We start from the raw sequence: 13,078 nt of genomic DNA on the forward strand, positions 1-13,078 counted from the left end.
AGACCTAAAAGGTCAAGTTTTCCACAGGGCTCTCTGAACCTATCGCAAGAAACTATGAGCTTTTCTAAAGCTCCTTGTCCCTCTCCAGAAGGAAACCCAAAGCTACCACCAGGTTACAGATGTTGAGTTTCTACAAAGAAATTTAAATTTGGGGGCACCTGGGTGTCTCAGTGGGTTAAGCCTCTGCCTTCAGCTCAAGTCATGGTCCCAGGGTCCTGGGATCGAGCCCTGTATCAGGCTCTCTGCTCGGCGGGGAGCCTGCTTCCTCCTCTCTCTCTGCCTGCCTCTCTGCCTACTTGTGATCTTTGTCAAATAAATGAAATCTTAAAAAAAAAAAAAAGGAAATTTAAATTTCACATCTGCTATGGAGTTTACTACTTCATCTATTTAGGTGGAGAGAAATTAAGAAATTAACACCTAATACTGAGATCATCACAAAAGAAGGTTCTTACAGTTAATATGCCTTTGCTCCAAACAGCTAAGTTTAGGTAACTGACATATGAAAGCCAGTGTTGGGCATAGCAGTGGTTAGGGATTGTTAATCCTATGAATAGGTACTTAACATTTATACTTAGTCTGTCAGTGAAGGAGTTCAGAGTGTCCTGTAAATTCTTGAACTGAGGATGCATAACGATGCACTAAACTGCATTCAAGCGGGATACTACTTAGGCACGGTTCATAGGAGACCAGACAGGAGAAGACATGACTAAGCCCGGGCAGGAGGTAGAGGTAAGGGTTACCTGCGTGACACACAGACTGGGCTGCTGTCAGCCACCCTTTCACCTGGAAAAGGAAATGGTGGAGCGGTTGGGGTCTAGACAGGAGGCGGAGCTTGTGGAATAGAAGGCGGGGCCTGTGGAGTTGAAGGCACAGCCTGTGGAAGTCCAAGGTCAAGGGAGCTGGCTAGAACTCTAGTCTTGGAAGTCTGCTGGACGCTTAGGGTCTGCAGGAGGTGAGGGCGACAGCTAAAGTGTGTCCAGACAAAGTGATAATGCCGCTGCATGTCATTCATGCACGTTTTCCAGCGTTTTTTACTCACTTTTCCACAGATGGAGGCAGAGCCTTGCCAAGGGCCAACTTGGCAGGGAGACGGTTCTTGGAAGCGGTGGCAAGAGAAACCGAAGAATCACTCTGTGGCAAGGGGGTCTCGTGCGCTTCAGTGCGGAAATGGTTTCTCTCAAGTACAGCTAAGCGCCCCCAGGAAACTGAATGCTGCTGCGGGTGTCTCCCAGCCTCGGGAAGGATGGAACCCCCAGCTTTTGTTTTTCCTGTCAAGTTGATCTGTACTTGGAAATTTTTATACTTGACTGCAAAGCACAGTCAATTTTATATTCCATACCCACAGCTATAAGCTTAGGACCGCTCTTACGCCCTGAAGCCTACACAAACGCATGCTACAAGAAACGAACTTTATAAATAGCCTAGACAAACAGCCAAGCAAGGAAAGACTTCCAAGACAAGTCATGACTATCATTTGGACTTGGGTTCTCAGCCTCTGGTACTACGCACTAAGCAGTGCACATATTTTTATATCTTCATGTGATGATTCATTGGCTGATGTAGGTTCTCTTAACCCTCTTGTTATCATTGGAGAAACAGTTTCATGATTAAGTGATCAGCCCAAGGTTGCCACTGAATGTTGACAATGCTCCTGTTACCCATCTCCCATCACAGATTCAGTGCCCTTGATTCCTTACGTAAGAGTGCAAAGGAAGATACCATCTGGAAGGCCAAAGGGAGTCCGGGATCTAAGTAGCATCTGTGAGTTTCCCAGCAGGCTAAGCTCATCAAGATGAGTCCCAGTCCACACCGGTAACGCTATGTTGAGGCCCCCAGTGTCTACCTACTTTACTTCAAGCCTTAGACAAATCACTGTCTGAATTTCTACATCAGTAGAGTAAATCCACCTGCACAGCTGATCCTGGAGCAGACAGGGGTTGGGACACCCACCCACTGCAGTACAAAATCCACACACGCCTTGACTCCCCCAAAACTACTGTTGACGAGAAGCCTTACCCATAACAGTCGGTTAACACATATTTTGTATATTATATGTATTATATGCTGTATTCTGACAATAAAGCTAGAGAAAAGAAAATATTACTAAGAAAATCATGAGAAAATGCATTCACGGTATACGTACTGATGGAAACCACCTGCACGTAAGTGGGTCGGTGCAGTTCAAACCTGTGTTGCTCAAGGGTCCACTGTACTTAGTTTTAGAATCAAATGAGAGCATTAAACAACATCTTTTATAAATTTTCAACAAAAGCGCGTACTAACTTTGTAGTAAAACATCTGAGAGGGACTGATAAAGAACTAATACTTGAACACTTGCTACACTGCAGAAACTTGACCTTTACCTGGGAGGTAAAGATTTAAGAGATCCTTCCCTTCTGTAAGATGAAAAAGCCAGTTCGGAGCAATTAAGTACCCATCAAAGTTAGTGATGGGACTAAGATTCAAATCCAGAACCTCTGACCAGCACTGGGCCAGTCCCGCTGGGGATCAGACAGTCTCTGCAGACGAGCCCTCACCTAAACCACATGGAGCTTGTGCAGAAATCCGACCTGGCCTGTGACTCTGCAGTCCCCCAACCTCCGCCAACAAAACCAATCCTCCAATTTAAAAAGCAGTTATGTTAATAAGTTACCATTTTCGCACATAGTTACAGTTCGTTACTTATAGATGTTAAAACAGTACACAAGTGCAGTGTCTAAACAATTTTTAGGGAGATGTTTCAGCTCCTTTTTCAGCAGGTTAGTCACTTTGTAAAGTTAACAGTTCCTGTAGGAAAAGAGACCTGAAGTTAGAGAATACACACTATGATAGTTTTTTCTTGGTTTGTTTTGTTTTTAAAGATTTTATTTTTAAGTAATCTCTACACCCAACTTGAGGCTCAAACTCACAAACTCTAGATCAAAGTCCCATGCTCCACTGACTGAGCCAGCCAGGCGACCCTTAATATATATACACATATGTATTTATTTTTTAAATTTTTATTTATTTATTTATTTATTTTTCTTTAAAGTAAGCTCTATGCCCAATGTGGGCCTTGAACTTATGACTCCGAGATCAGGAGTTGCACACTTCACTGACTGATGTAGGCACCCATGAATACACACTACGTTAAAACAAAGCAAAACACAGAGATGGCTGAGTGACTGAGAGGTTAGGAGAGATCGCAGAGGGACATAATTTTAGGGGTAACTCCAACTAGCACTCATAACATCCCACCCCACCATAGGACTGAGCCCCTGGTGGAAGTTCACCTAAAACTGAATGTCTTGATTACTATTTCATGCACATTTCACTTTGGTCTGAACTAGAGATTGAACAGAGACTACAGATAAACAAGTTGCTGAACACTCGTTGGAGACACATAATAGCATCATTCACAAACCATGAAAAGCGCTGTAAGTTAACACTGCCTACTCTCACCCAGCTCGGACTTTTCAGAAGGGGCATTCTTCAGCTGTATCTCACAATCTGTTCTCCGCAAAGACACTTCCCAGGCATACCTGCTCATCGTAGGCCTCGTTGACAAAAGTCTCACTGTTCATTAGATTCTCCTCTTCTTGGGCATTGTCTTTATGGCGGGTTGAATTTCTTGATGCTGCTGCACTATTTCTAAGAATCAAAAAAAACAGAGTCAAGAGAGTTGTTCCTTGAGGTTGAAGCTGGGATGGGTCAATAGTTGGAAAGGGCTGGCTCATCCCCTATCAAAGGCTATCGTTATGGGGACTATGTTCTGTTTTGTCTTTAGAACCAATCAAATGACCCAGAATGGGTGATACTTGAGTCAGTTATGATTTGTTAATAGGCATTCACTTAACTTCCAAAAGAATACAGCTTCTCAATTGGGGGACTCTACTAATTGGGGTCAAGCAGAACAGAATCCAAGGACAAGTTAGTGGCTAGTGGATATTGGAGGCAGGTGCGCTAAGAAAGCAGATTAATGTGGTTAAAAAGACCTGTGGTGACCATCAAAACCCCACGGGTAGCATTTCAGTCAGTCTTAACCTTAGTAATCTGTTAACCAGGGTTCCCTTGGGCAAAGATACACCATTTCTCTCTCCTGGCCTTTTCTTTAGTCTGTGAATGCTGGACAGAGACATAACTTTTCAAACTTCCTTATCTCTGTATTTCTTGATAGATAGGCTGCTTAATGTCCCTTCCCAGCATATAAGTGGACCCTAACCAGCACATGTGACCTAATCAGTGTCTTCAGTCCGTGGTATTCGTTATAGCAGCCCCGGCGAACTAACCCATCCCTGCTTTTTTTTTTTTTTTTAAAGTGAACCAAATGGGAACCATGTTGAAATTTGAATTCCTGACTCATTCAGTAGGTCTGGGTTTTCTTCTTCTTCTTCTTTTTTTTTTTTAAGATTTTATTTATTTATCTGATAGATCACAAGTAGGCAGAGAGGCACACAGACAGAGAGAGAGGAAGGGAAGCAGGCTCCCCTCCAAGCAGAGAGCCTGATCCGGGGCTCGATCCCAGGACCCTGGGATCCTGACCTCAGCTGAAGGCAGAAGCTTTAACCCGCTGAGCCACCCAGGTGCCCCCATCCCTGCCTTTTTTCTCCAGCCATTGGCATGAACTCGGCCTTGTTGGCAAAGAACCTCATCACTTCATCCCTGAGATTGTGCCTCTGGGGCTGAGGCAGATTCTAGCTGCATGAATGCCTCCCCCCCTTACAATATCATTTGCCTCAGGTCCCAAAGAGGTGACCTCTGTTGTCTCTCCAGGTCATCTAACAAGTGAGGGCTGCCTGATCCCCCGAGATCCTTCCTCAGAGGATAAATTCTTAGGGAAGGAGGCATACCTCTAACCCCATGAGTCCTATAAGCCTTCTTTGGAATGAACTCTCCCATGAGGATATTTGAGAGCTGCTCACCTTTTAAATTTGTGTTCTCTTCTGAGACAGACAAGTGCTCCCAGAGCGACTAGTGCAACTGCTAAGACAATGGTTAAGCTGAGGGTGACGTAGCCAGGGGCAGGTCCACGTGCTGGCTCTTCACAGAACTCTCCGCCATATTCCACCGGACAGCGGCACTTTCTCAGCGGGCCTACCATTGTACAGATTCCCCTTCCGCTACAGAAATCTGTGCTACAGGGCCAATGTTTTGCTCTCTGAAAGTTCTTGGGCTGGACAAGTTTGCCTTTTTCCTTGGTTTCTGAGTTCTTGCTTTCTCTAGCAGAAACTGGAGGGATTAGTGTTTTTCTGACAGGATAACTCATCCTCTCTGGACCTGGATATCTAGCCTTGGTGGACTTGGGAGCTTGGAAAGGTAGGGAAGCTTCTGGAGTCAACCTTTTTCCAGCCTCTGCATTTTTAGATGTTGGTGTTGAATGGGTTTTATCTGGATACGTACCTACAAAAACAGGTGTGAGTGTGGGTATATACACATATTTGTCAGAAAGGATTTCAGAAGAAGAATTCTAGAACACTTAACCCGATAAGTTTGAATCTGTGAAGTCATCAAATCATTACCATTACCTTTTGGCCAACCAAAAAACAATTAAAAACATATAAAAAACTGCATATCCTAAGGCACTTAAACTGTTTGGTTCCAGGACCAGTATATTATACCAATCTATTTTTAAAGGATGGTATGCCCAGTTTTAGTTAAGGCAGATTTCCTCAATTACAAAAAGGTTTTATTCTATAAAGAATAGTATGGTAGATCTAAGTGGTAAATATCTAGAAAGATTTTTAAGATATATGTTTATCTGTAAATACGATTTTTTTTTTTTTGGTCCAAGTGAACTGTTGGTTTTGCAAGATCTGCAAGCTGCAAAACTTGGACCAGATTTGGTGGCAGTAGTGGGCAGGAGGGAGTAGGCAACAGGGTATTTCTAACACCAATCTGAAAGTCAGGTTTGCCTGTAAGGCATTTCACCTTATCCTCCATCATTGTTGGCACAAACATCGTTCCGTGTACAAATCAGCATGAGATACTTGTTGAGGAGTGGAGCCAATTCCTGGTCGTCAGGTTGAGAGTAAGTGAAGGTACGTTAGGCTTCTGGTATAGTTCTCAAACCAGATGGGGAAGACAATCCATTTCTTGCTCACTGACCTGCCTCCTAGAGTCGCTGTAACGTGAGGTTTTTGAGAAAACCGCCCTCATTCGTGAGACCATAGAATCAACTCTGGGAATCAAAATCTATTAACTTTTCTATTTAAGATTGAAATTGCAAGGTCAGTAAGAACTCTTCACTCTAAGATTCCTTTTCCAGTTTGTTCTCATACTAGTTAGGACAAGTTTCAGTGCTGAGCCCACTGTTGCTTCAGCTCTACAGCTGCCATGACTTGGCTACCACTGGAGTGCTGTAGAATTTGAGCATAGCGGCCACCACAGAATTAGCTACCATAGTTGCTCAGCCGACTGGACATGACAACACCTTTCCATGAAGGCCATATTTGGCAGTAAGATTTCTGTAACAACCATCTACTAGCTAGAGTTTAAGAAGTAACCTGACAATGGTATGTACTCACATGGTAGCTTTAGTCACACACTCTTGTATTCCGTAACACTTTGAGGCAGAAAGTGCTACTTCCACATTAAAAGGGGATACCCAAACTAAGGTTAAATCATTTACCCCACCTCCTCCTGGACCATGCTCACAATGTGATCCATTTAAACGGACAGAATCAGATGTAGTTAAATAGTGTTCTTTCAGACAGCATACAAACTGTTGAGCCCTATGGAGCCCATCGCCCATACTAAAACTTTCCAGAAGGCGTCCAACTGCCCATAGTTAGAAGTTTTACGTTGTTCAGTTTAAAAGCGCCAGTGATAAAAGGCAGTGATTGAGAAGATAAAACCTTCAGGGATACTATAGAATTAGATATTAAGAATTAGGTTGAGATATTAAGGATTATTTTATTAAATATCCAAAGTATGTCACATATGGTGATGAACAGTGGGGTCCTAGATAGGAATTACTCACAGCGCATCTCATCAGATCCATCCAGACAGTCAGCACGACCATCACAAACTTGCTCCGGGGAAATGCACTCCTGACCATCCTCACAGGCCTGGGACGGCTCAGAGCACGGGACAGCTTCAACACATTTGCTTTCGTTAGCCAAGAAGTGCCCACTGGGGCATTTACAAGTCGCTCCTTCAGGGTTTGGTAGACACATATGGCTGCACCCTCCGTTGTCTTTGGAGCAGCTGTTACTACCTGTGGACCCCCCCCCCCAATAAACCACTTTGATTTAGATGGTTTCATAAGGGTCTTCTGCCAACATTCTACAAATACACTATCAGATGTTATAGGACCCAGATGTTTTTTCCAGAGTGGACAGCTTTTCAGTTTAACTCTGCTTGGCCAACCAGGTGCCAAGTGATCAGTGATTCTTCACCATGAATCACACTGGAGAATTCTAAGACTTCAGAAAGTTTAAGCTTGACTAACATTCATTAGTTTAGTTATGTCTCTAGTTTAGTTTTAGTCTCTGCAAAGCCAAGACTTCAGAAGTTTAAGCTTGACTAACATTCATTAGTTTATAGAGTTTAGCTTTCCAGAACAAAGCAATGGAGTAGCGTTCGCTTAAGACCAATGTAGTCAACATCCCTGGTAGTGGTAGGTGTGGTAAACCATTTGAGCTCACATTGTTGGTGTTCCTCTCGCCTAGGAAAAGACTGTATCTATGACTACTTTAACTAAGCCCTTCATCGCTCCACTCAAACACTGGAGAAAATCAACTGAGCACCCCCAAGCTGGACTTTCAAGGATGAGTCAACATCACAAACAGATACACATGACAATAAGTAGAACAAAGATGAGTTCTAGTGCAGAGTTAAAGATAATTTCAATTATACCACAGTTGTAATTCCACCTACAAGAGAACATAAAATCATACTAAACTTGAGCCCAATATATATACTACTATTTTGTCTCCTAGAAAAGTAACGGGACTAGTTTTATACCAGAACTATACTATATATAACCGCATGAAGACAAGAGAGCTATGCAGATCTATGAGAACTTGCCAGAGAAGTAACTTAGTGGGAAAAACAAAGCCATTTCAAGGAGATACTGCAGGGCAGAGGATCCCCTTCAAAGGGAAATTCAACAGGCTTCTGTGTTCTCATTGTTGCAAAGTTGCTTACCCTGTTGACTAAGTTTACTGTAAACTTTTAAATCCACAATCTTCTGGTCTATTTGGAACCACTGGTCTTCTGAAAGTTCTGCCTTGCCGTACCAAACTTTAGTGATTTGTGCTGAAACAAAAGCCAGTGAACAATCACTAAGAAAAGCAAATTTTAAATTCTTGCGAGAGAAGCAAATTTTAATTTTAAGACAACTTCTTGTGCAAAGATAATTGCTCACTGTGAAAACCGTCACCCATCTGCATAAACTCTAGTTGAATAACAAGAGTTTTACAGAAGAGACATGTGTTTTTCTAAATTTTTTTTTTTTCTGGAAAGAAATTTCAAGACAGATAAAAATAGTTCTATGCTTTCCTCCAGAATAAACTCAAGTGTAAGTTATGTTGAGCATTCATATACGTCCAGAAATACAAAGATAGATAATTAGGATATGAGACACTTAAATGTAGTCCATGCAAATGATGGGTAATGATTTTAAACATTGTTCTAGAACATATCTGAAAATGGCTTTCTGCAATAAGTGTCACCAGTGGATCTCAAAGGAGATCCTTTGAGATCAAGAGAGCAAAGGTTTCATCATATAGCTAATAAATTAGCACCTTTGGAGGGTAAGATCTACCCAACCTGTTTTTGCGATTGTAACATGACCAGCCCAACTGGTTAATGGACCAGCATTTGGAAACACTAAAGAGATAGATTTTAAATAGAGTTTTCCAGTTTAACCAAATCTAGACTCTAGCCAGAAACAACATACTAGAACACTGTTGTTTAGGAAATACTGCTTTAAATACCAGTAATACCCTGCAAGGACAGAATATTCTGTAGTTCACCTCGTACTTTCCTGTGTATGAGTCAAGTGAGAAACATACTCATTTTATAGGCAAGGTATTCTAGCTACTAACTGACTGAGCAGTTACCTGGTTCCAATTCCTGGCCCAGTTCTCTCTGTACTATATCAGAAAGCCCTCAAAAGTGGAGAGCCTCAGATCAAAGCCAGCCATATCAGGCAGAACAGAATTAAGCATCTTCACATATAAAGAATGACCGAATAAGTCAAAGCTTCCCCAAGTCATAGAATCCCTGTTACACATACATGTTCAATTAGGGAAGTTGCTAAATTAGTCCTTCCAGAAGAAAGACTTTGCCAAAGATCAGTGTGAGACATTGGCAGATTTGCTTTCGAGACCCAGGAATAGATTCAGATCACAAAGACAACCAGACATTGAATAAGACATACCATCATCAGTTGTCACCCAGAACATCACGCCTTGGCCAATGGTAAAGAGGGTGAGGCCCTCAATGCCTCTGCGGTCTACTCTGTACCCAGAGCCATCTTGTTGAATACTCTCTATGAGGCCTCGCCCTGCAGAGAAAGACGCGGTTAATCTCACGTAGCCCGCCCAGCTCCACTCCATCCTGCAGCTCTTTGCGTCTTGTCTTGCCTCCCACCAGGAGGGCACTGTCCACCCTGCATTTTCGGAAGGACAGTTCTTCAATTACTCTACTCTAACAGTGATACACCAAAGATTGGCTCACGCACATTGGTTAAGTTCTCGATTTTATGCCTTCACAAAGGGACAACTGCGTGACTCTGTGGGCTTACGTCCTACTTAGAATGGGTTTGTCTGGAGGATGGTGCAGAATATGTAAACTCAGGCCTAAAACTGTTTGGAGTCATGGCTGAAGAGCAGAAAGCAGAACATCACTCTTTCTCTCTGGCTGAAGTCCTTCAGGCAGGGTGTTAGGGTGTGTTATAATTGCTTACCAGTATCAGCCCAGTAAACTCGGGTTCCCGAATCCGAGAAGGTCAGGCCCGCAGGGACCTGGGATTTCTGCCACAGCACCTTCCTCCTGCGGCCGTCCATGGAGGCACATTCAATGCTGGACCCGCGCCTGCCGTTGTCCTGGGCACCCAGGTCCGCAAAGCACATGACTGCAGAGGGCGGCTGGAGCACAACCGAGACGGGCCGGTAGAGATTTCCACGGACCAGCGCGGTGGCGTACTGGCCTTCTGAGGAAGCCACGTTGATGTGAGGATTCTCACTGTCGATCCAGTATATGTTTCCACTCAACCAGTCCACAGCAAGGTCAGTCACTGTTCCCTCCACAGTTAGGATTTTCCTCCAAGAGAGTTTTCCAGATTCTTTGAGCCTCAGTAGCCTGATATCACCATTATCCAACTCTGAAAGGTAGAGAGCCTTTTCCTGGACTATGTAATCCACGGATGCAAGCTGGTTCGCATTGGTAAAGGGAAGTATCCTATGTTCTGGTAAAGTTGGTTGTCCTAGTAAAGCTTCTAGATTTTTCAGATAAATCTATGGGAAAAAAATTAGGTGGATGGCACCAGCTGAATCTAGTGTAATTCTCCGTCTTGATTTGCAATAATGTCACAATATTGAGAATCTAGGGAAATCTGAACTTATCATCTAAAAACAGATAGTCATTATTTCTCTCCCTTCCTGGAGCTTTAAGCATTTAAACGTCCTTGAATCCACGTGTTTCAAAAAGCGACCATTTTGTTAAATGTCCTCCCCTTTATTTGGTAAATGTTTGAGCTATAATTGACATACAACATTTGTCTAAGTTTACCAGGTTTGTCTAGTTTACTAAGTTTTTCGAAGGTGTACAATGTGTTGCTTGGATACATTTGTATATGAAAGGCCCTCCCCTTTAAATGAGTCTCTGCTATTGATATCTTACTGAAACTGAAGTCAACCCTCCGTCCCAACATTTGTCATTTTAAAGTGCCCAAGTTGTAAATGTGTTAGAAGTTATTAGAAATAACTTATTTGTTGGTGTCTCCTAGGACTTAAGAAAAGTTCCCCCGTAACTTGTACTTCCCCCTCACCAGGCTAAAGCCCAGCTGAGCTGCTGGGACTAGAATTACTCTATATCATCAGCAAGATGCCTGGACAACTACACCAGACGCACCACACTCTCAGATCCCTACCCCATGTGCTGGTGTACTAGTTCTCAAGGAGTGTCCGCATTTCATAGCCACTTCGTTTTTGGTCGTGATAGCTCCCAGGACACAGTGAATACTAAAATTTAAGTTGTATGTGCAGAATATTCCAAGGGAAAGTGGGGCTGGCTGGTTTGGTCAGTAGAACATAAAACTCGTGATCGTGAGTTTGAACCCCACATTGGTTGTAGAGATTACTTAAAAAATAAAAATAATTTACAAAAGAGTATTCCAAGGACCAGGACCTCTACTATTACAACTGTTGCCTGGAGAATTCGAATTAGTCAGTCTGAAACAGACCACGGCCCAGGCACAGACATGTGAGTGAGGCTGTGGACCAGTACCTGCATGATAGCTGTGGGCAACGCGAGGAACAGAAATGCAGAATCCTCGAGTGGAACGCAGCTGGTGCCGTCGTCCGCAAGCAGGAGGCCAACTGGACAACGACAGCTTGCCTTGGATCGCGGGCTCAGAAGGCACAAGTGAGAACAGCGGGCGTCCAGACAGGGATTAGGAGCCTTGGGCTGGAGTACTTCGTGCATTATCTGCAAGAGAGTAGCTGGATGTCACCGGGCCTTGTTGAATCCTCACAAACAGCAAGTGAATAACCCTTGCTTTTTAATCACGATAGAAGGAGGTCACTACAGTCTGTACTTGGGAAGGTCATATAGGTAGCCTTTTCGGGGAGAATTGGGGGATTTTTTTTTTTAAGATTTTATTTATGTATTTGACAGAGAAAGACACAGCAAGAGGGGGAACACAAGCAGGGGGAGTGGGAGAGGGAGAAGCAGGCTTCCCGCTGAGCAGGGAGCCCAATGTGGGGGGTTCGATCCCAACACCCTGGGATCATGACCTGAGCCGAAGGCAGATGCTTAAGGGCTGACACTTAAGGGTGCCCCTAGGGGAATATATCTGAAGAGTACACTGGACACCTTGAGTCCATGAGGCTGCTGGGAACGTTTGATGAGAACAGCCCTGCTCTTGCCTGTTGTCTTCTTCACGCGCTGTACTGTTCTCGTCTTCATGTCAGACCAGAAGACTTCATCTTCAAACACAGCGACCGAAAAGGGGCTCCTGATTTGTGTTAGCTGCAACATCTAAAATGGGGGTGATGAGGTTTCTGGGAGGAGTTTTATACAAAGCATGAGACATCTCATACAGCCTGATACCAAGGAATACTTACACTAACACCGGTACCATCCAGATTAGCAGAGCCAATACAGTGAAATTGGTCATCAGACCAGAATATCTTCCAGCTCAACCGGTCGAGAGCTATGCTGGTTGGCCAGCCGAGACCTTGACTGATGAGGACTTTCCTGCCGCTACCGTCCATCCCTGCTTGTTCTATTTGAGGTTCTCCTCCGATTTCAGACCAGTACATTAACCTGTGTGGACAGAAGTCAGATGTAAAGTATTACTTCACAGACAATATCAATTCATTCCTTGAAACACTGATTTCTAGCCCAATTATTTTTTCCTCAAAATTGGTCTATGCCGTAAGTGAAACTGTGAAGTAAAAGAGAGTTTCCCTGGAAATCTTAGGGCGCACATTCGTCATCATGTGGGGATAAAATATCATGATGGTTATAAGCAGCCAAGGAACATAGTAGCTCCTGGACCTGGAAAATAGGGAACCTGCCTTTTTCTCCTGGGCTGGAGAGCAGGCTGACTCTATGGGAAAGGTGTACCTCAGACTTCACTGGTCACAGTCAAGGCCAATAGACGCCTCAGTAACTATTGCCAGTCCTAAGTTTTGCTCCATCTTGCTCTTACATTTAGGACATGCATGGCCACCGCAATGACGGCTGGGCTCTGACAGGTAGGAAATGTTGTTTCCAAGTTTCTGGACTTCTCCAGAAAGGACTCTGGATGGAAGAACCTTGATTCACCCTCACACGCAATTATTTTCCCCACTACTACCAAGCCCATTAATGTAAATTAAACACTTCTCTTGGGTGCCTGGGTGGCTCATTCAGTTAGGCATCTGAC

General features: G+C 43.7%; 1 protein-coding gene across 5 annotated transcripts in view; it reads right to left on the reverse strand.

Moving 5' to 3' along the window:
- LOC116581867 (prolow-density lipoprotein receptor-related protein 1-like) overlaps positions 1–13,078 on the reverse strand; it is a 42,700-nt gene that overhangs the window by 237 nt on the left and 29,385 nt on the right. For 2 of the 5 annotated variants that reach the window (XM_032329157.1, XM_032329155.1), the window contains 9 exons: positions 12,273–12,474; positions 12,022–12,186; positions 11,434–11,634; positions 9,893–10,442; positions 9,365–9,490; positions 8,128–8,238; positions 6,959–7,195; positions 4,902–5,379; positions 3,059–3,630 (listed from right to left, as the gene is read on the reverse strand). In XM_032329157.1, the coding sequence (XP_032185048.1) occupies positions 3,483–3,630; positions 4,902–5,379; positions 6,959–7,195; positions 8,128–8,238; positions 9,365–9,490; positions 9,893–10,442; positions 11,434–11,634; positions 12,022–12,186; positions 12,273–12,474 (2,218 nt within the window). In that variant the 3' untranslated portion in view covers positions 3,059–3,482. Of the gene's footprint in view, positions 1–329; positions 2,788–3,058; positions 3,631–4,901; positions 5,380–6,958; positions 7,196–8,127; positions 8,239–9,364; positions 9,491–9,892; positions 10,443–11,433; positions 11,635–12,021; positions 12,187–12,272; positions 12,475–13,078 lie in introns of those variants that run through there. The other 3 variants (XR_004282275.1, XM_032329156.1, XM_032329158.1) reach the window with 3 other exon arrangements.

Source organism: Mustela erminea, chromosome 21 (genome assembly GCF_009829155.1).
Source record: "Mustela erminea isolate mMusErm1 chromosome 21, mMusErm1.Pri, whole genome shotgun sequence".
In the NCBI taxonomy this organism is placed as follows: domain Eukaryota; kingdom Metazoa; phylum Chordata; class Mammalia; order Carnivora; family Mustelidae; genus Mustela; species Mustela erminea.